The sequence below is a fragment of the Numida meleagris genome, chromosome 7 (assembly GCF_002078875.1).
Source record: "Numida meleagris isolate 19003 breed g44 Domestic line chromosome 7, NumMel1.0, whole genome shotgun sequence".
Lineage (NCBI taxonomy): Eukaryota > Metazoa > Chordata > Aves > Galliformes > Numididae > Numida > Numida meleagris.
This window is the reverse complement of record NC_034415.1, coordinates 25,959,036-25,980,516: the sequence shown is the minus strand read 5'-3', so window position 1 is coordinate 25,980,516 and position 21,481 is coordinate 25,959,036. Positions and strand designations below refer to the sequence as shown.

General features: G+C 44.1%; 1 protein-coding gene across 1 annotated transcript; it reads left to right on the top strand.

Annotated features, from left to right (window-relative positions):
• C8B (complement C8 beta chain) lies at positions 1–20,952 on the top strand. The gene is made up of 12 exons (XM_021404375.1): positions 1–4,865; positions 6,122–6,260; positions 7,023–7,164; positions 7,880–8,021; positions 9,154–9,286; positions 9,886–10,083; positions 12,255–12,495; positions 13,675–13,803; positions 14,088–14,251; positions 15,915–16,068; positions 17,275–17,343; positions 18,663–20,952. The coding sequence occupies exons 1-12, from the start codon at positions 4,774–4,776 to the stop codon at positions 18,812–18,814; spliced, it is 1,755 nt and encodes a 584-aa protein (XP_021260050.1). The 5' UTR covers positions 1–4,773; the 3' UTR covers positions 18,815–20,952.

Sequence of the window (21,481 nt, the reverse complement as noted above, 5' to 3'; positions counted from 1 at the left end):
GAAAAGCACCTCACTTTGGGGAATACCTAATCTCAAACACCCCAGGCGTTGCTTCTCTTGCAGAGATGAGGAATAATAACATAGGCAAATATGGAAGATTTTGCATTGAAATTTCAGGGGGAGAAGTCTATAAGCAAGAAGAGAGAGAGCTGTAAGTATGCACATGTATTTTATTGTATTTCTTCTCCTTGCTGCCCCATCCCTTTCTCGTCTGCCCAAATTGTCCAACAGGTCATGCTGCAGCATTCACTACTCAGCCTAAGTAGAGTTGGAGTTTGTTGATTGTATGTAAAAATATCCAACTCAAATGTAACTCATTGAAGAAACGATCCCAATTTAACTAAAGTTAATGAAGGCCATGATCTCCTGCAGTGATGAGAACTTGTTTAGCAGTCAATTTTCAGGATCAGCCTGCGGTTTTGCAGAAGCAAGGACTCAGATGGACCTCTTTTTCCCACGTCAGCAACTTCTGGGAAGGCAATCGTGTAGGCTGGGAGCATGCAACCCGAACTGGTGTACACTGGATTGAAGGTGATGTTTCTTCCCTTTTCCCATTTCCACGCACTATTTCCTCCTTTGTTTCTTTTCTTTCTAAACAACAACTGTCCTGTCAGGTTCATATTTGTTAGTTTTCTGGCAAATACTGTCCTCCATCAAAAGAATATTGTTTCAAAGCAGTGTGAGAATCATAGAATGGCTTGGGTTGGAAGGGACCCCAAGGACCATCAAGTTCCAGCTCCCCTGCCAATGATAGGAGATGAAGGGAATGTCTGTTGTCAGTTGTGCTACAGGGTTTTGGATTCGTTGTCTGCATTTGTCTCTCTAAGCCAACATGGAAAACACACAGTGGTAAATGAACAAAGTGGATTTCCATATAGCAACTGCAGAGTGCATTTCTGGAGTGAATGTGTGAGTCTGAGCCATCTATTCTGCTTGAGCGTCCATACTCTGTTACTAACACTGTCAGTATGTTGTATGCCATGCTTGTGGCTTCTGATCCTGCTCCTACATGTGAAACCAGTGGGGCTTGTACCCTGTTCCTGGCTCTGCTCTCATGGTACTGTGACAAACATCATCATTTGCAAGTTATTTGGTGAACTCTCTTGGGATGAGGTCTTCCACAAGCTGGTCTTCTCAGACAGATTCACTTTTTAGGATCAGGCCCATCGAGAGCCATTTTGAATGCCTAAGACAAAGCAGAGAGCTGGCATGGGCAAGAAAAAAGGGTGATTGTTTTTTTTCCTTGCTTCACTTGCTGTATCAAAGTGTGTGGAAACCAAATTATACATTTCAGCATGACAGTGAGGAAATGGGGAGATATCCTGATACGATTTCCTGATTACTGTAATGTTGGCTGTCTTTTTCTAAAATGATCCTACAGGAGGCAGGAAATAGCGGGTCTATTAGTGAAACGATTGTCCAGCTATTAGTTTTTAGAGCTTTAAATAGTCTTATCTCAATGCACCTATTTGGTGTGTGGCTCATCTATCACCCCTAAAATGTTTTATCAGCACCTGAAAAATCTCTGTAAGAAGAATAGCTTCAAATGTTACCCAATCAAGTGGCTTTCAGATATAGAGTGTGGGGTTTTTTTTAAAGGTCTTTTAAGACCTGATGCAATTTGCCAGCTTTTCAGTCCCGTTTCACAGCTCCCACAGCACCACTTATATAAATAGTCCTAAGCAGAATAGAATGGATATCACAATAGATTAAAAGAAAAACAGGTTAACAGGCAGCAAATCAATGTCCATTCAGCCCCATTGTGACATTTGTGAAAATAAAGGGTTATGAAGAATTATGGCCAGTTACCAGCAGAGTAGAACTTCTGTGGCATCACTGTGTTCCTTAACAACAGATGGTTGGTGGGGGCTTCAGCAGAGCCCTGTGTCAGAAGCATGTCGTGTTAGAAATAGTAGCATTGTAAGCTGCTGCAATTTATTGTGAATTTTGTATTATTTGGCATATTTAGATGATGAGAGTCTAATTTTTTCTTCAGAAAGTTTCTAGTTTGAAAGTGAGTTTAGGTGTGCGTTATCTTGAACTCTGATGGAGATGAGCTGAAGACAAGGAACATGGGTATGATGGTTTTTCTTTCATTGCCTACTTGGTGCTGTATCCACTGCCTTGCTGTCTTCACAAGACCCAAGAATTGGAGCTCTCAGTGTGGATGCACCTGCAACTAGTTCAGACTGGGTCATTATTTTTAATGTTAACATTAACATTAATTAAACATTAATGTTGACAGTTAACAAGGTGATTTTTTTATATCCAGGGCTTTTCGGGTACCAGTTTCACCACCAGAAAATGGCTGTGTTAGTAACAAAAATTGAGTTGCAACAAAGTCAGTTGTAAGTAGATACTGAAAGTGTTCCTTTGGCTCTGTATTTTGTAAACTTTGTCATGTATTTGCCACCTTATGCTCCTCCCCATTAAAATCTACGGGAGAGCCCCCTCTTGAATGAGCCAGCTGTGTTCTTCTATGGGAGGAAATATATTGTGAGTTATGAAGCTAGAAGCAAAAAGATTTTCTCAGAGAAGGAGAAATAGAAATTCTTTTTGCCCACTAACTGCAGCATAAACAGCTTCTTGCTCCCATCTGACCTTTCCCACGGAGGGCCTTTCATCACCGATATGTTTCAGAGCTTTTCTTTGGGCAGAAGGCTGCCATTTGAAAAGAATTGCCTTTAGTGAAACTGTATGGGTTTTATTTACAGGAGCGAGGGGTTACAAAGTGATGCTGGTGTTATGAACCCTGCAAAGGATACATTGCACTTGAGAGCGCGGTGTTCATGATGGACACTTAGCGAGTCTTCATTTTCAAATGTGATAAAACCCATGCTCAGTGACTTACAGCTCTATGAGGGCTAAGTGCTTTGAGATTTAAAAAACAGCTCAGCAGGCAGCTTGGCTATTGCAGCCAGCAATGGGATGGAACTGAATGGTGGAGAGAGGACACGGGCAGTGCTACAAGGTGACGTTGCCCCACAGACCAATGGAGGTGGGAAACGAGCGTTGGTTGCCCTTGTGAAATTTGGAAAGTCTCATTGTGCCATTCAATTTTCTTTGAAAAACAAAATATATGTTAACATACAGGAAATTCTGCCTCCTTGGTCCCTGCTGGGATTTTAACCAAACGTCTTTCTGCTAATTGAGGAACAGAGATGAGCAGCATGGCAGCAAGCAGGAGCAATCTCTATGCATTGCAACACATGGCTGGCAGTAAAATCTAGAGTGTGCTCTGTGCTTATGATCGTAGCTTCTCTTTTGCTGCTGTTGCAATATTGGATGTGCATTACACTTCTGAGCTAGCGAAGCCCTGTGGATGGGGAGGTCTTTCCTGTAAGTAGGTGTTGGTGAAGTTTTTTGTTGTTGTTGTTCATAAATAATTAACAGTTAAATCAATTGTGTCAAAGGTTAAGCTAGCTGTATCAGATAGGCACGTCTTGCTTTAGTCTGGGGGCAAAGTCGTTCAACACAAAAAATAAGGCCGAAAAGGCAAACAAAAAGCTTTGCCTGCTCTCAGCCATCTTTCCTACTAGTTCCATGTCTGGAGATGAAAGGGCCATTGGTCGCTGACTGCCTGGTCAGTAACATTCGGTGGGAAACCTCAGCCTGCAATGGAATCTTTCTGTCCTGATGAATAGCCTACAAAGGATCCGTTTGCATCCTTCTCTGTGTTAAGTCATCATCACCAAGTTGCCAAACTAAAAGGTGCAGCAGCCACTCGCTTGTTTGTCAGAGTTGGTGCCATCTGTGAGATCGATGTGACACATTAAGAGGTGTCGCACTTCTCCAGGTCATTGCAATGAGGTTGGTTTTGAATTGTGTCAGTGAATATGATTAGTTTTATATACAGCATCCATCATTCCCATAATGAGCAAATTCAAATGGATTTATTCCTTGTGTCATCGAAGCACTGAGCCTTGGCCCAGAGTGCTCAGTGCAGGACTGTCTCCTCAAGAACATCTGCTTTCCCTGGAAGCACAGTGAAATGTATTATTTGTACCGGCAAATGCAGATTGGGAAAGTTTTTCTGCCTCTAAGATGCTCATGGTAGATTAAAACAAATGAGGATAGCAATAAGAGGAAGGCTGTTGTGCCTCAAGAATCAAAGTGAGCTGTGAACCCGAAGTGAGAAGCAGCAGCACTGAAGGCTGCCTCAACAGAAGACTGGCAAAAAATTCAGTTTCAGACCCTTTTGAGGGTCCTCATCTGGAAGCATCACTTGGGGAGTTCTCCAAGGCAGCCCTTGGTGAGTTCTCTGTCCTGGCTATGCCACTGAAGTCAATACCCCATCAAGGCTCTTGCCTGTGGCCTCAGAATTTCGGGCATTCTGAGACAGGGCCCAAGTTTTAGTCTGAAAGAAAACTAAGCTCCTGGCCTTCCTCCGAGAGACAAACCAGCGTTAAAAGCAGAAATAAATACTTAATTTTGCAGTTTGTTCCTAGAGAGCTGACTTCATTTCCCTTATTGCTTCCCTCTTGCCAAGTCTTGAGTATTCCATTTCATTTGTTGAAATATTCATTTGTCTCTCCCCTCTGAAAGAAGTGTTAAAAATGAAAGTTTAAATTGCTTCTGTCCAGCTCCTTTCTTTCTTCCCCTTTGCCTGCAGAAAGGAGTGCACTAACAATTCCAAAGTTTACCTTGCACCTCTGCCAAGTGCTGGGTCATCTGTTCTTCACTGCCTGGAGGAACGAGCCAGTTTGTTTCCAAATCCTCCAGTACAGAACTGGAGCAGTGCTGGTTTTGACCTGCTGATGGGATGGTGGCACGATGACTGTGTCATGGATGGCGTTTGCTCCGTGCCCCATCAAACTGCTGCTGCTTTGTGCTGTACTCTGCTTCCTAAATGTTCATTGCTTCAGGTAAGTGAATATTTTCAACAAGGTGTCCATGGGGTGATATGGTAAATAGTGAAAATCAGTACCAGCGGTCTGCTTTTGCTTAGTATGGGAAATAATTGCTGTCCTGAGCTATTCCTTTGTTTATAATGAATAGCAAAAACAATGCTCTGAAGTGAATGTAGCGCAGTGTGTCTGACTGTGGAAAAGTCATCTGATGAATTTGATAGGGCAGATTGCCCTGGTCACGTTGTAAAGTGAATCTGTACTTGCAGTGTGCAGCCTCCTAACGTGCAGGCTGCCCAACAGTGTCCTGGAAAGGAGGTTTCATTGTCTTTGAGTATGGAAATAGTAAAAATCTTGTTGATGCTTGCGTCTTGCTCTTTCAGTTTAACAGTTTTTGCTCTTTCATAGGGCTGCGGTTGATCAGTGTCTGTAATATTTCCGATCTAATGAAATTATTTCCACTGTTCTCTGAACTTTGAGCTTTGATTTCGTGCCTCGGTGAGCTGATGAGTTTTTGTAATTCCTTTATTCCATGTGGTTTTTAACATGCAGTAATTGGAGCCCCTTGTCAGGCACTAAATCATGCTCAAAGCTTCAGCTGCTGGTATCCCTTGTGTTGGAGGAACTGGAACATGATGGGGGCAATTTATTTGTCAAACCAGGCATGAAAGGAAACTCACTGTCAATGTTTTACTTGAGCTTTCCCTCTTAGATAGGCACTACAAGGAGGCATTTGTCTGAGATGAGCATTTAATCAGAAATATTCAATCTGGCTGAAAGATGAGGCAACATTTTGGCTACGGCATCATGGAAACCATGGAGACAGCTCTTATAGTGGGACAAGAATGACTGGGGGAAGAGTGGAGGCTCACAACTGGGGTTCATGTTCATTACGACAATGAATGGGGTTAGTGGTTTAATGACTCTCTGTTGTGTACTGACAATAGAGTCTAAGGCTAATGGCTTTGCCCAGCTTGAGAAAAGATCATCTACTTGGCAAGGGGAGGCCCGTAAGCCTAGTTGTCAGAAATGCAGTGTGCGTGCAAGGCTTTTGCATTGCGACTGGTGCTTGTGGGGTGCCTGGCCACGGAGCTGCATATGGCAGCCACTGTGCCAGGCTGTTCTGTAGGGCTCGCGCAGCTTGAGACGTGGCCCAGGCTGTTGGGATGTGGGTTGTGTTTCCCATTATGGTTTCAGAGTTTTGGGTGGCCAAGCTGTTCTGGGCTCGCAGCTCGATGGTTCCACGTGCTGAAGCTCTCATGTTGTGCACACAGCAGTGGAACAGAGTCCCTCGGGCTGATCAGCGCCAGCAGCAGGCAGGCCCGGTCTGCACGCGACCCACCCCAACCGCGTGACTGTGTGCTCTCTGCTTGGTCCTCGTGGAGCAAATGTGATCCCTGCCAGAAGAAAAGGGTGAGTGCCTGAGGAGCCCCGTCCTCATTAATGGTCCCCTGCGGGACCCAGAGGCATGCGGTGCCTCTCAGGATTAAGATGCTTTTCCTCGTCTGCCAACAAGCGTTCCCTACCCGAGAAGCCACATCAAACAAAGGTAATGACCCCAGGAGCGTGAACATCAAAATCCCCATTGCTGGAGGGACCTCTGCTAATGAGCTGGAGAAGCCATTCCCAGGCTTAACCAGGGATAACCAGTGATGTGGGCTGGGGAGAGCGAAGCTTCGTTTCAAAGAGTTAATCTCAAAAGCTGGGCAAAAAGAAGGAGGGCTAACATATTGGATGGAGTAATTGACTGCTTCACAGCAGTGTTGTGGGCGGAAAAAATCCCTAATGATACAGAGGGCCAAGTAAATACACTGACAGAAAATAACAAGGGCTGTTGTTACCAGCGCTAATTGAAAGAGAGGAGATGTAACCGAATCCTTCCTCACTTCTGCAAATGACCACACTGCACTGTCAGGCACATTTAAACAAACTGTCAGATAAAGCAAACTTTCTGTCATCCCTTCCAATTCCCAGCCATTGCTTAGTAAAATTAAAACTGTCCCAGATTGAAATGTTTGAAATGAGGTGCGTTACCAGCATAACTCTCCTTTGCCTACACTTTTTAATCACATTGCTCTTAGATCTCCTCCACCACAACGTCGCTTTTTTAACTAGGGAACCAAAAAATTCACCATTTCTGTGCGTTTGAGTCAGTATTTTTTTATTTCATCTCAGTACAGATTTGCCCGCCTGGAACAACCTTCTCAGTTCAATGGAGAGCCATGTGATTACTCTGACAACGAAAGTGAAGACTGCATCACCAATAATCCTTGCAGAAATAAAGTCAGATGTGAAGGTTTTGTGTGTGCAGTTACAGGTAAGGGCTTCCAGAGTGAGGAATGATGGTCTGCACGTGATGTCTCTGACAATCCCATGCTAAACTTCCTTCTTCTACAAGAGTTTGCTGGACTGTGGGTTGTCAGAAGTTGGTCCCTGTCCATCCATTGTTGTTTTACGTTTGCATTAATGAATTTGAGTGACTATTAGCCAACCTCAGTCAGTCTAAAGCATGCGTTTGAAATCTCCAAACAGAAATTAAAAACTAGTTAGTAAAATCTGTAGCGCTAGTGGAAATGATGGCAACAGCAGAACCTGTGCTGAGCATCCCTCCCCAAGAGCACGACAAGCTGTTCTGGTTGTCCACATGGCATTTCTCTCTAGCACAGATTTTTTATCTTATAAAATATTCTATCCATTTTTTTTCATGGTTTATATTAGGGTTGCTCTTGTTGGGTTTTTTTGTGGTTTTTTTTTTTTTTTTTTGTAGTTTTTTTTTTTCCCCAAACTGAGCAAGCCATTTTAAGGTGTTGAAAGCTTTGAGCAAAATTGAACAAATGGAGTATGGTGGTTAGAAATCTGAGGCTTTTCATGCACATCAAGAGGAAATATTTTCCAGCTAGTCTTGAACCGTGTGTCACATTATTTATTTTATTTTATTTCTAAACTCTGTGTTAGGGGACTGTGATTTTGCAGTATGACCTTTAAGCATGACAATAAATAGTTTTCTCAGTAATTTACACGTTGGATCCTAGGGAGATGCATTGCACGGAGGCTGCTTTGTAATGGAGATGATGACTGTGGAGACCAGTCAGATGAAAAAAACTGCAAGAAAGTGTTTAAAAAATGTGACCAGGAGATGGAGCAATACTGGGGAATAGAGAATCTGGCAAAAGGGTAAGTTGGTGATCTTCATGATCTATATATGATCTGTATTTTCCTACTGAAGGGTAAGGGCTTCAGACATAGACGTGGAACAGAGAAAAGCCATAGCAATTGCAGTATCCAGGAGTTCCAGTCAGACAGCCTCTGGGATCTTGATCCAAAGCCTAGTGGGAAATCCTTACTGACTCCATGAGTCTTCCCAGGAGAGCCTTGTATTGCCAAAACTTGGGAATGAAGGGTGAGGTGCAAACTCCAAACTCTTCTTTCATGTCTCCACAGAGAGCTTGTGAGTGGGAGCGATTCAATCCTCCAATTATTTTGCATGAGTGCCTTAAGCCAGCATGTTGTGTTGCCTAAAATTTGCACTTGTCTTTGGGTTTGTGTTTTTACGTAATGTGTTGGTTTTGGTGGGTCAAAATAACGTAGATTTCTTCCATGAAACTGGGAGATGGTGGAACTTTTGTCCTTTGCCTGAGTGGGGTAGGGTTACAAACTCCTAATGGGGATTCAAATCTGTGTCTGGATTGATCCAGCTTTAACTAGCTAAGATTGTGGCAACTTTCTGTAATATCATACTGTGTGAAAAGAATCTTCTCACTCTACAGGAAAAAAATGCTTTTTACTTTAAAAAAATTAAGGAAAGAAATTATACTGTAGGAAAAAATGATAATTTCCTACTTACTCTCAGGAGATAAGGCTGCTGTGCATGTCATTGCTAATGCTTTGTACTTCTGAGTTTAATCAAAATTAAAAATAATGTTGGACAATTACAGGAACACGCTTCTCATCTCTTTGAAGCTACAGTTGCTCCATAATTTGCTTTTAGTGGACTTCCCTCCTTTTCAGATTGTTTTAAAATCAGAGTTAATATTTTACAGCTTCAGTGTCACTGCCATGCAAGTCTCTCTCCCCAAAACAAGGAGAGGCAGATCTAGCAGAGGCCTTGCTTTTTTTCTGGAGGAATTGGTTTGATCAACCAGTGGAAGAGGCAGAGCTTTCTGTTGGGGTTTCAGAATAAAGAAGTTTGCAGCAAAGAACCATCAGCCAAAACACAAAGACCTTTTGCCTTTCTTATCCAAGCTGTTTGCTGTTGTACCCCTGGATCAATGATAAACAATATTTTGCTGTTGTGCTTCATATGCAGGTTAAATATCATCACAAAAAACTTGGAAGGATTAGTTCTTGATCACAGGTACTATGGTGGGGCATGTTCTCCCCATTACATTGCGGATACGAGATTCAGAAAGCCATACAATGTAGAAAGCTATACACCAGAGGTACGTGCCAGATTCTTCTGTAGATTAACATACGTATATTCCAATAAATGTGCTGCATAATACTGATGGAGCTTCATTACTAAATGGTTTTATAAAGAATTACAAAACTCCTGGGATCAAATGGGATGAGAATGAGTTTAGCCCAACTTCCAGAATATCCTCATACCGCATGCTCTAGTTGGACTTGAAGCAGTGCCCATATATTAAGGTCCACGTGCACTGGAATAGATGGCAAAGTTCCCATGGACCTTCCTATTACAAAATCTGAGCCTGATATTTTTGAGTGTTGTCTGTTAGGAAACCATTTCCTCTAAGGGTTTCTACTCTCCTTGCTGCCTATGTTTCACCTTCTTTGCATAAGATTGACATATTAAGTAATAGCCTCAGATCCTCACAGTGTGGAGGAGATGGTAGCTTTCCTACTGCTGTAAATCAGCTTTTGTTAATAACAATAGTGCTTTGCAATTATACAAGGCTTTTCATCTTCAAAGTGCAAGCATTAATTCACAAGTATATTTGTAGCTGCTCTCCCTGTCCGCGCTTCAGGTATATATTCACTGTGCAGAAAATAAAATGCGTTGTTTTTGCTTTCTGTTTAGACCAAAGGCAAATATGAATTTACAATGACTGAATACGACTCCTACTCAAATTATGAAAGCAGTGTCCTGAAGGCAGAAGCTTCGCAGTCTGGCTTCAGCGCTGGTATAAGCATATCTAGTCGGTTTGAAATTGGTTACAGCAAAAATGACAACAGGTTCAAGAAGTTCATTCAAAGGATGAAAAGATTTTCTTCGACAGTAAGCCCTGCTCCACTTAATTCTCTGCTAACGCGTTTTCTGTATTTGTGTGTGTATTGATTTCATCCCCATCGTCAGGTCGGCAGCCACGACTGCGCTAAACGAACTCTTTCCCTTTGATTGGATTTTGCAGTTTTTATTGGTCAAATGTTTACAAAGGCCACAACACCTTGGTTTCTGTTTGCAACACCCAGGAGCTTTTCTACTCACAGGTCTGCTTGGAACCAGGCTGCCTAACCCTTACACTCAGCCACAGTTGCATGCAGTCTGTGCAGTCAGTGCTGGGCATCCACTTTTGGGTGTTTGTAGCAAAATCACAATGGTTTTGTGTTTGCCCCTCTCCTCCCTACAGCAGTCTCACTGGCAGATGCACAAATGGGACTGTGAGCAGGGTTTGCACGCTGCACACCAGCAGTGGGATGCTCCGCACGTTGACTCTCCAGCCATTAAAAAGTTCATACGGCATCAGCCCCAGAGCTCACAAACCAACAATCACAGGGTTTTTTTTTGCCTATTTGGGTATTTTTCTTTCATCAAAAGAGTGCAATCCAGGATGCTGATGACAGCATGCACGGCTGTGCGCAGCACTGGTACTGATGGCAAAACAGTCTGGCCGACAGGAGACGTGTGGGTGCAACTAACTTGAGATTCTGCACAGATAAAGCTGTGGTTTAGCTAATGAACCCTGGAGTCCAGAGTTCCCCTGCCCTATGTTGAGTTACACTGAGTAACGGAGCGATGTTGGGGACAAAAAGGTTTTTCTGCAGTTCTGGGGTATCTGCACCTGTAAGCAGTCCAGACACAGGTCAGTGTGTGGACAGCTGCCCAATGCCATCTCACACGTGACAGGCTGTTCCTCTTTTAGGTGGGTTCAGCAAGGCACTTGTGTAAGTGATAATTCAAGTAGCAAAGCTGCATTATTCTACCGTAGGGCAGCCTTGACAGTAACATGGAATGAAATCTGCTAGTAGGCCTTCTGTGAGCTCAACTGTAGACTAACACATGCCATTTGACTTCGGTTGATGCCATCTATCTGCTGAATACATCCTTCATCAGATGAGGAAACACACAATACAGAATAAGGATAGCACTGTCACTTGCAGTATCGTCCTCAGAGATGTGATCACAGCTGTGATCAGATGCACACTTGAAGCTGGCTGGAGATGCTTTAATCTGTAACTCCTAGGGCTGTTTTATGAGATTCATTCGGAGCTAGTGTGCAACGTCATTTGATTTCTTCTTTTCATCTGTTATTGCTGTAAACAAACCTAGCTCTTGTCAGTGGTTTAATAGTACTGCTGATCTATGTCTCTCCCCTATATACAGTGCACTCAGCAATAGCAGAGCATTCTTTGTTGCTATTCAACTTGCACTTGCTTCCTGCAAAGTGACATTTCCCATGACAAGATCAGAGGTGTCTGAGAAGCATTTGTAATAGCCAGAAAGAACCCCAGTGCTAAGTCTTGGTTTCATGATTTAAGCTGTAGTGTTCTATATTGAAAAGCCCTTGACGTGTTTGACCTACTGGCCCAAACAACTGGACACAAAATCCTTGGGACATGGCAGAAGACCTCAGCTCCTCACTTTCTTAACAGAAAGGGGAGATATGATGTATGCCCGTGCATACATATTTTTATAAATACCTATAAATATGTGTGTGTACAAGTGAGTGAGTGTGTTATCCTCTTCCTATGGAGTTTTGATAATGGTATAGTCCATGCAATACAAGTATTAATTTGGATTATCCAGAAAATTACTGACTCGTGGATAAATCATTGTGATTTGAGTTGTCCCAACTTTTTCAGAGGAATGCTTGTGAGAGCAAAGGCTGCTCAGTGTTGGTAGAGGCAGAGCACTCTGCTGGGATGTCTCCCTGCCTGCTGGCTCTGCCAGAGCAGTCTTTTCCCCATGTCATAGCTGAGTGCTTGAACCACCACCTAACCCATAACGGATGTCTCTCCTTCTCCTTTCTCCAGTACCTGTCAGAATCCTGATTTTCAGAAACGTTACTACTAGGAAGTTTTGCTTTACTGAATTAAAATGTTTCCGGATGCAAATTATTACATTGATAAATCTTGTCCAGCTTAACTGTTTGACAGCAAACACACACGTTGTAGTGTGAATGACATCCCTCCTGTCTGCATTCTCCTGTGTTTCTGCATGTCATGTAGTCCAGCAAATTCCTCCACGCCCGTTCTGAGCTGACTGTGGCTGTTTATAAGCTGAAGACCCGAGGCCTGATGCTGCATTACGAGTTCCTGCAGAGACTCCGTCAGCTTCCGTTGGAGTACAGCTATGGGGAGTACAGAGAGCTGTACCGAGACTACGGGACACACTACATCACTGAGGCTACTGTTGGTGGCATCTATGAATATACTTTGGTCCTGAACAGCAATGAGCTCCAGAAGGCAGGTACGTGCATCTGAAGCCTGTGAAAGGTGTCAGAGCCAGAGCCAGCTTTTCAGTGGGAAACCCCTCTGCGTGCACCCAGAGATGGTTCAGATCTGAGGAAAGAAGAGATTGTGCGAGGAAGAGCCAACAGCATCTCCAAGAAAGCCCATACAGGGAATAGGGGATTCAAAGTGTTTGACGGCAGTGAGTAAAGCACTGCTTTTCAAAGCAGGCTCAGCATCACGGGCTCCATCTAGCTCTCGAGTTGTGGATGCTGCCAGTTCACAGAAAGGGCCCTGTGGCAAGTGTTTCAGACTACACGTTTTGGGGGCTGACACGATGTTGAGATGAATGAGAGCCGTGTAGCTTAATGCCTCTGCTAGCTTTGATACCTTTGCCTAAGTTCTTTTTCCATTGCCTTTCAAATGATGGTTCTGAAACACCTTTAGCCTCGAGAGCTTTTCCAGCGTGTAAGAAACAGTAAATAATTTGCTGGGTGACTCTTGTGCCTGACATTGCCATTGCTCTTTGACTCCAGCTTCCTTTTTTGCAAGAAATGATGATTGTTGTGCAGGATAGAGAGAGCTGTGTGACATTAATCAATAGCTGCACTCTCTTATTTATTCATTGGCATGGAAGTGAGGAACTGCCTTCGTTGTCTATTTGTGAATGCATTTAATGGACTGCTGCATGCGACACTCGGTCTGTTTGCTCTTCTGCTGGCTTGGGGGTTGCTGGCTTTTGCTGTAGGCAGATATGTCCCAGAGGGACAGACTTTAGATTCAGAATTCACATGGAGAAACTTCCATGAAACAGTTAAGGCTCTTCTGGCAGCAAAGAACTGGAGACATGAGCTAGCAAGTGGTGAAGAAAGCTACTTGAGGTATTACCCCCTAACAAGCGTGACTCCTGATGATGGGGATGGGTGGGATGTAGTCCCTTGTCACAGATGTTTTAAGTCACAGGTCAGGCTCCCACCTGCTACTGCTCTCCATAGCCCAGTGCAGCTGAGCTGGTTGCTAAAACCCTCTCCCTTCAGCATCCACCTGGTGTTTGCACCTTGTTTTAGAGTCCTGTGAAACATGGACTTCATTTCATTTCATACAGATCTGCTAATTATCCCAAAGAAGGCCTCATGTTGTCTTTTTATTCTCTTATTTTTTTAATTGAAATGCTGCAATGTTTTGTTGTGTATTTAAGGTTTTTCTATGAGCGACGTCCAGAAATGTGCACAGCACGGCTTTAAAATCGGTGGAACTATCAAAGGCATCTCTCTGATTCTTGGGATAAATGTAGAAGGCTGCAAATCCCTTTTAAAAGAGATTGGGGGTAAGTGTGAAACACTGGTGTGATTTCATTTCTAGCCTAGGTCATAGCGAAAAGAACACTTTATAACATTGCCTGGGGGAAAGATTTCCTCCCTGATGGTGGAGAGGACAGTGGAAGGACCTGCAGGCATTATTGCTGCCTGCCGGAGGGATGGGGAGAGGAGAAGAGGATGGGAGCATTGTTACAAGGGAACAGGAGGGGCACAGGACACACAGGCATCAGTTTTGAAGCCCCTGTGGCCTTTCTCTTCTCAGTGGCCACTCCCTGAATGCATTTTTTTGCAGACAGCATCTCCAAAAAGCAGTATGTGGAAGACTTCATCGCCCTCGTCCGTGGAGGAGCAAGTGAACACATCACGGCGTTGGCTAACAAAGGCCTGCCAACGGCTGCACTGATGCAGGAGTGGGGAGATGCTGTGCAGTACAACCCTGAGATCATAAAACTGAAGGTACCGTGTCCATCACCATGTCCAGCCTCGCTTAGCTCGGCGCCTTCGAGAACAATATGTTCAGATAAATGGGATTTCTTTTTTTTTAAGGGCCATTTTTAGGGCTGCGTTGGCATTGTTGCTCTGAGAATGGGTGCTCAGAAAATCAAAGCTGCGGTGCGTTAAAAAGGGCGATGGTGTTGAAAGGGAATGAAGGAAACAGCTTCTCCTCCTCCTAACTTGGCTGTGCCAGTGCGACCACTTGCCAACCACTTTCCGCTTTATCAATGTATCACTTATCTAAAGTATGACTGGCAACATATATTTTATAGGAACTTCTTTTTCACGAAGTTTGAACAGTGATTGGATCTTGAACAGTAACTGGGAGATGCCGTGGTGCCTGTCTGGTGCTTGTTGCAGTGGGTTTGCCTTCCCCAAGCCCATGGTGCCCTGTGGGTCAACCTTCCAGAAAGGTGCTAGGAAGTCTCCCAGAAGGAGCCAATGTGAACACAGTGCTCTGCACTTGACCAGAATGTTCTCCCACAACATATTGTGATGTCTTTTGCCTTGCCTGGCATCAGTGGCCAGGCTGCCAGGTAAAACCCAGATGGAGGTAATTTGATTTGGTATCTCTAAGCCTTCATTTCCATACTGGTATCCCTGTGGGGCTCTGAGATCAAAGGTATCAGCAGGCTGTGACTAAATGTCAGCCTGGGAATGCTTAGTTAGGGAAAACTAAAGCAAAACAGTTCATAAATCATCTGCAGAATGGCCTTGGCAGGTCACTCTCAGTGTATTTCCGTGTTTGTATGAGCTGAAGTCCAAAAGCGAAGTATGGATCACAGATAATTGATGAGGAGGAAACATACAGCAGCAGGAGATGAGCATTCTTTATTGATGCTTTCTTCTATTTCTGCTAGCTTGAGACTGTAATAGCAGCTCAGGGATCGTTCATGCTTTTGCTGAATGGCGGTGGCAGGTATCCCTATAGCAGGGTTGGGAATTTGGGATGGGTCCCCTGGTAAGAGAGTGGATGACTGCCAATCTGTGGGGTACACTTGAAGTTTCCTTTGCTCTTTGAAAGAGAAATGAGCAGGCCAACGTCTCCTTGGTTCCGACAGCACGTTCACTATGCTGTGCATCCCATATCCTTCACCACTGATCCCATCTGCAGTGGCTGCATTTGGAGATCACAATCCTCTCCTTTTTGAAGCCCATGAGACCCTTATTTTAGCTTCATGAAGAGAAAAATCAGCCTTGAAATGCAGAGGTGATTATACTGAAAGTGCAAACACAAATACATGAGGAATGAAGGAGATTTCTCTGGATGGCTTTGGGGGATCCTTTTTAAATTGGAGTGAGGGAAAGTAGTTTTGATCAAATTAACAAAATATCAACATCAGGAAAGTAGTAAGAAAGCATTTTTTCCAACCAGCTGTTGGGCTTTTGAATCTCCTTCTGCATTTGCAATTTTGTCAGTGTCTCAAACCAAGAAGAGGACCCCTGCAAGTATTCCTGACCGTGCTGCCATGCTGTTTGCTAGGTTTAAAGAAATACTAATGGGAGGCCTGGGGCATGTACCACAAGGCCCTCATTTCCCTCGCCAGCTGTGCTCCCACTGAGCCACGACATGCTCGCACCATCTTGAGCACTGTGTTGAGTGCTGCTTCTTCCATCCCTTTAGGTACAGCCGCTGTATCAGCTGGTGACTCCAGCTGACTTCGCTAATGCAATGATAATAAAAGAAAATCTGCGCCAGGCTCTTGATGAGTTTCAGCTGGAGACCAGTTCCTGTCGCTGTGCTCCGTGCCAGGGCAATGGGATCCCAGTTTTGAAAGGTAGGAGGATGTCACACCGCTTCTCTAGCCTCTCGCAGCAGTGGGCAGGGAATCTGTGGGGAGGAAGGATTCTGAGCAAGTCATCAGCTCTTCAGTTGTTCCTGTCATTTATTTTCCGGGTAATAAAAAAATATGTTTTGGAAGATCGTGGAATCATAGAATGGTTTGGGTTGGAAGGGACCTTTAAGATCATCCAGTTCCAACCCCCCTGCTATAGGCAGGGACGCCTCCCACTAGATGGTCCTTATTTGTAGAATGCTGCTGTTTAGTCAACACAGTAGAGTCACAGGGTGCACCTTTTTGATGGGAGTGTTTATCTGTATCCGTTCCGTGGAAAATCGTGCTCCTGTCGCAATTAAGTATCTAAAAAAAACAGCTCGATGTCTCCTCCTTTGATTTTAAGTTTGCTTCCATCATCTGACTACTGTCTCAGCATTAATTAGTGCTTGTTAAAGTGTTTTTAAGATGAAAAGCACCACGTAAGTGCCAAGCACAGTTAGCACCATCACCTCCCCCCATTTCTAATAGAAGCTGTCCTCCTTTGGAAGCAGGCTGTGATTTAAAAATGAGGGGGAAAAATAATCAAACTGAATGAAAACCGCCACCTAAACAGAGATTTATGATGTGATGAGGGCTTCTAACAGAGGGACCATTTTTTTTCAAGTGCCTAATTCCAATCTGCATCTGCAAAAGTCCTGATGAGAATCGTTATCATCTAAATGTGTCTGAGGCAGAACGATTGCTTCAGGTACCAGCGAGCTGATTGTAGCACTTAAGGATTCATCTCATAATTACCCTTGGTTCAATAACTTCTCCAGATCAGGATCAGTTGGCTTTCATGTAGGGTCTTCTCAACGAGAGGCTTTTAATGACCATTATTTTCTCAAGTGGGAGCTCTCGTCCAGTCCAGGAGGACTGAGTAGGGTTAGGCAGTCGTTCCCCCTGCATACACTGCACAGTTCGCTCCCTTCCCACCCTGCCATGAAGTCTCTCTGGAGAAGGGCAGGGGACAGTGAGGCAAGTGGGGCAGCAGCGTATTGCCATTTCTCTGCTTTATTGCTGTTTTATACTTTCCCCACCAGAGAAGCAAGCTGACATGATTTCACCCTCGGTCCCTCCCCTTGCAGCACCAAAAAGGGACAGGTGCCTGCAGGGAAACGTGACATCACTGAAGTCTATAACCCCACCATCTTTGCTCGCTTTCAGGAACGCGGTGTGAGTGCCTCTGTCCCCTCAGCCACCGTGGCAGTGCCTGTGAGACCCCCAGCAGGACAGGTGAGCGGGCAGTGCCCGTGCTGCTGTCCCCACTCCAGTCCAGGGCAGGGGATTAGGATCCTACAAAGGGGACAAACACTCTTTGCCTGCATGCTCTTAAATTTCTTTCTGCTCACACAGAGTTGCCTTTGCTCTTGCAATTTTAAGCTGCTTAAGCCCACTCTGCGCTCATATCAAAATATGAACTCCTGCCTAATTTACAGTCCGCATCAGGCCTCGGATCTCCCCCAGCAATTCAGTTTCCCAAGTCCTTCCCTTTGATACAGCCCGTATGTTGCAAACTGTTTTTCTTTAGATACGCTGCCATGCATTTTAATCTTAAAATCTTATTATGTTGTTTTGAAGCATTCTTGGTCGCTTTGTATCAGCGCTGTCTCTTGACTGATGTTCTAACTCCTTCTAGTTTAGGATGACCTGTGAATTTAATCATTTTGTTTACTTCTTCCAGCTCATTAATCTAGATGCTAAATAATACTGGATCTCAGGCAGAGCTCTGGCACCATCCCACACTTTGCTGCACTGCATTTATCACCGCTCTTTGTTTACAGTCTTTTATCCAGTTCTCATTCTGCATGACTGTGTCCTACCAAAGCCAGGCTGAAATGCGTTGTAAGCCAAGATTTCACCAAGCAAAGGGTCAATTTTGGAGGTGTTTCTAAGTCAGTTTGCTCAACCTTAAACTGTGGAGTCACTTACACCTTGTTCTGGTCTGCTTAGCACACGCGTAATCGCATCTGACTCTCCCAGAGACTCACGTCCATCCATTTGTCAGCATAAAACTTCCCTTCTCACTCCCCTTTCCTTCTTTTCTGTGTTGCTCCTGTGTTCGGCTCCATGATTCTTGGGATTTTGAATTTCTGTCACTCACGTGCTCAGGGTCCAGAAGAAGACATTGTAATAGGAAAAGCAGTGGGTAGAAAGCTGAATATTCAAGCTGTTGTTCACTGAAGGAGAACGTGCTGACATTATCCCTAACACCTCAGAATGCGGCTGACATGAGTTTAGTTGCTCTTTTCCTTAGTTAGGGTTGGATTGGGTCAGAGAGAGAAATACCCTATAACCAAAAATAAATCTGATTGATACATTTTTCTTGTCCTTGACACACAAAATGCAGTCTGGACAAATACCAGAAATGCTGGACAGAGGATTAAATATCTTAAAACTATCACTAACTGTAAATGACTCAAGTGCGTTGGTGTTGGTATGGATGGGGCAGAGCTGTTTGTATTTAAATATGATTCATGGAAGCTGACGGCTCTCCCCATGGAAAGAGCTGCTTTATTCTGACAGTCCTCTCTGGCTTGGTTTTTCTTTTCCAGATGCTGCTATTAATGGAAACTGGGGTTGCTGGGCCAGCTGGTCTCCGTGCTCAGGAGGTCAGCGAACAAGGAGGCGGCAGTGCAACAACCCCGCACCGCAGAATGGCGGCTCATCGTGTCCGGGGCCAGATGCTGAAACAGTTACTTGCTAGAGGGGAAAATCATTTAAGAACTCAGTGTACACAGAGTGGCCAGCTTGCAAACTGAGTGGGAAGGTGTTACCTGCCTGGCTTGCTAAGTTGGCTTTGCTCTGCTTAAGGGTCTCATCCCAGTGCACTGAAGTTGGGAACATTTCGGAAGGCATTGGTAGCATCTCCGCTTCGGACATGCTTTGTAGTCGTCCCATGCTCTGATTGTGCTTACTGTTCTTCATAGTTTTCTGTGTCTTTATGGCAATGGGATAATAGGGACAAGCTGTATCTCCTGCCTTATTTGGTAGAAGGAGATTGTTGCGTGATTTTAAGTTTTACTGTTTTATTTTTGAAGGTTCCCTTGAGATAAGAAAAGACTGTTAGGTCTTACATGCACCAGAATATGCAGTTTCTGTGAAGACAGCTGTGTCACATGGAGCAAAATACAGCATATTAAAGTCTAAATCTCAATGAGCACAATAATATCTAGCGTGACATTTAAAGCCACTACCCCAGTTTCCTTATTTATGGTATTTAACTTAAATTGTCTGTCATATTAGAAGTTGTCTTGGAGGAGTGAAAACCAAATTGCAAAGCATAGTCTGGTGTCATTGAGGCATTCTTATACAGCTGCACAGCAGTTGTACTCTTACTGCAGAGACAAGCTTCCTCCTGTGCATTCAGAAACAGAACAGGCCCACTGTGTGCACCCTGATACACTCTGATATGCTTTCCTTGGAGAGGTCAGGGAAGGACAGAGGGATGCTACCAGGATGGGGAATGGGAAAGGAGCTGCTCCTTCTGCTGCTGCCTGGGGCTTTGGGGAGGCAGTGGAGATGACTGCTTACAGGTTAGGACATCGGAGATGAAGAGTATTTGCTATGAAATGAGACAAAGCAAAATGCGTGGTTTCCACTTTGTTACCATCCCTAAAGCCATGCGTCACAATCCAGGTCCTACGAAAGGGGAACTTGTGTCTCTCTGCACTACTTTGTGACTCAACTGAGAGCAAATGATCCCAGGACTTTCCTCCTGCAGCTTGTTTGGTAGTTAGTGAGTTTTACACAGACATTTGTTGGGGCATGCTATAAAATAACTAGAGAGCTTTGCTTTGGGAAAACGGTGCAACCAGTGCAAAGTTATTTGTGAGTGTTGTGAGTCTTCTAACATCAGCAAGGTCAAACACTCTTAGGAAGGCTTTTAACGATGCTAGTGATGATGGGTTGATATCACCAGTTTCTCTTCTTTCAGACTGATGTTGTCTAAATGCAATTCTTGTAAGAACATCTCAGGCTCTCTGACATCTGAACAATGGAACATGCATTTAGTTTTAGCCCTCATGCCGCCTCCACACTTAGAGACAAGGTTTGTGTGACAGCTTTAAGAAAGGAAGAGCACATTGCATATATGCATATGTAAAAGCAGCTCGCTCTGTACTCATAATGGGCTACACACGTAATTGAGCTGCCAACCCACAACATTTCCTTCATCCACGGTGTCACTGTTATGTCTTTTGTGTGGTAGAAATTAGCCAAGTGGCTCCTTCAGGGTCATGGTCAAAGAGGTCACTGCTAATGCTATCTGTGTTTTTCTTCATGGTTTTTAAAGGGGCACTGTGGAAGCAGTGCAGCAGAGGAGCACAGTCACCAGCTTGCGTTGGTTCATGGGCACTTACCTGGGAGAGCATGCACTGCAGTGCTGCTGCTTGCCCTTCTTGAGAAGCATTGATCTTATCTGATTGAGGAACTCTCTCAGAAAAGTAGAGTGGCTTTTGTAAGTGTGACCACCTTCCTGACCATCACAGTGGAGTAAGCACTCTGACCTGTGGTCATGGTGCATCTATCCACTGCCGCTACAAGCAGAGCCAAATACAGCAACCCAAAGCCTGTCTCCTATCAGAAAAGGGCAGATTTTTTGAAGTGGCAATGCCTGAGTTTGTGTATTTGGATTTGGGTTGGGTTTTTTTTGGAGGAAGAAAGATTTGGCCGTCTTCAAGACGAGCAGGATAGACTACCTGATGTATATTGAGCCTATAGGCTCTAGAAGCCTCCCATAAAGGACATAACTTTATCTTGTCCTTGTGATTTTGTGCTTTGATTTAACTAGCTAACAATTTACGATGACCTGGAGGGTAATAAAAAATTTTGTGCTGAAGGTTTTATTGTTTCATTTTGATATGCATTAAATTTTGGTACTATCTTTTACTGGGGTTTCTCACTTCCACTTTCCGTGCAAGTTGACGTTAATAACCCAGGTATGAAAACAAGAAGGCTGCAGACACAACGTGTGCATGTTCTCCTTTGGTTAAGTCCATTTCCCTGGCTAAGACTCCTGTCTCAGTGGGCTTTATTGCATCTCATATTGTATTCCTACCCTGGAACAGATGTGTCATCTTAATATGGGTTTCTTCAGGTTGGAACTAAATGATCTTAAAGGTCCCTTCCAACCCAAACCAGTCTATGATTATTTAAACCTGCAGTAGTTCTGTGTCAGTGGTTTTGTCACCTGTGTCTCAGCACAGGTACCATACTGACTGGTTGCCACAGCTAATGTTATTTGCATGCTAAAAATAAACTCAGTAAACAGGGAAAACTGTATTTTTTCCACCTCCTTCCTGAAGATGTTGCTGCTGCAATGTGTGATGGATCCAGTCAGTGTGGTTCGGAAAGCTCCAGAAACAGTATTTTT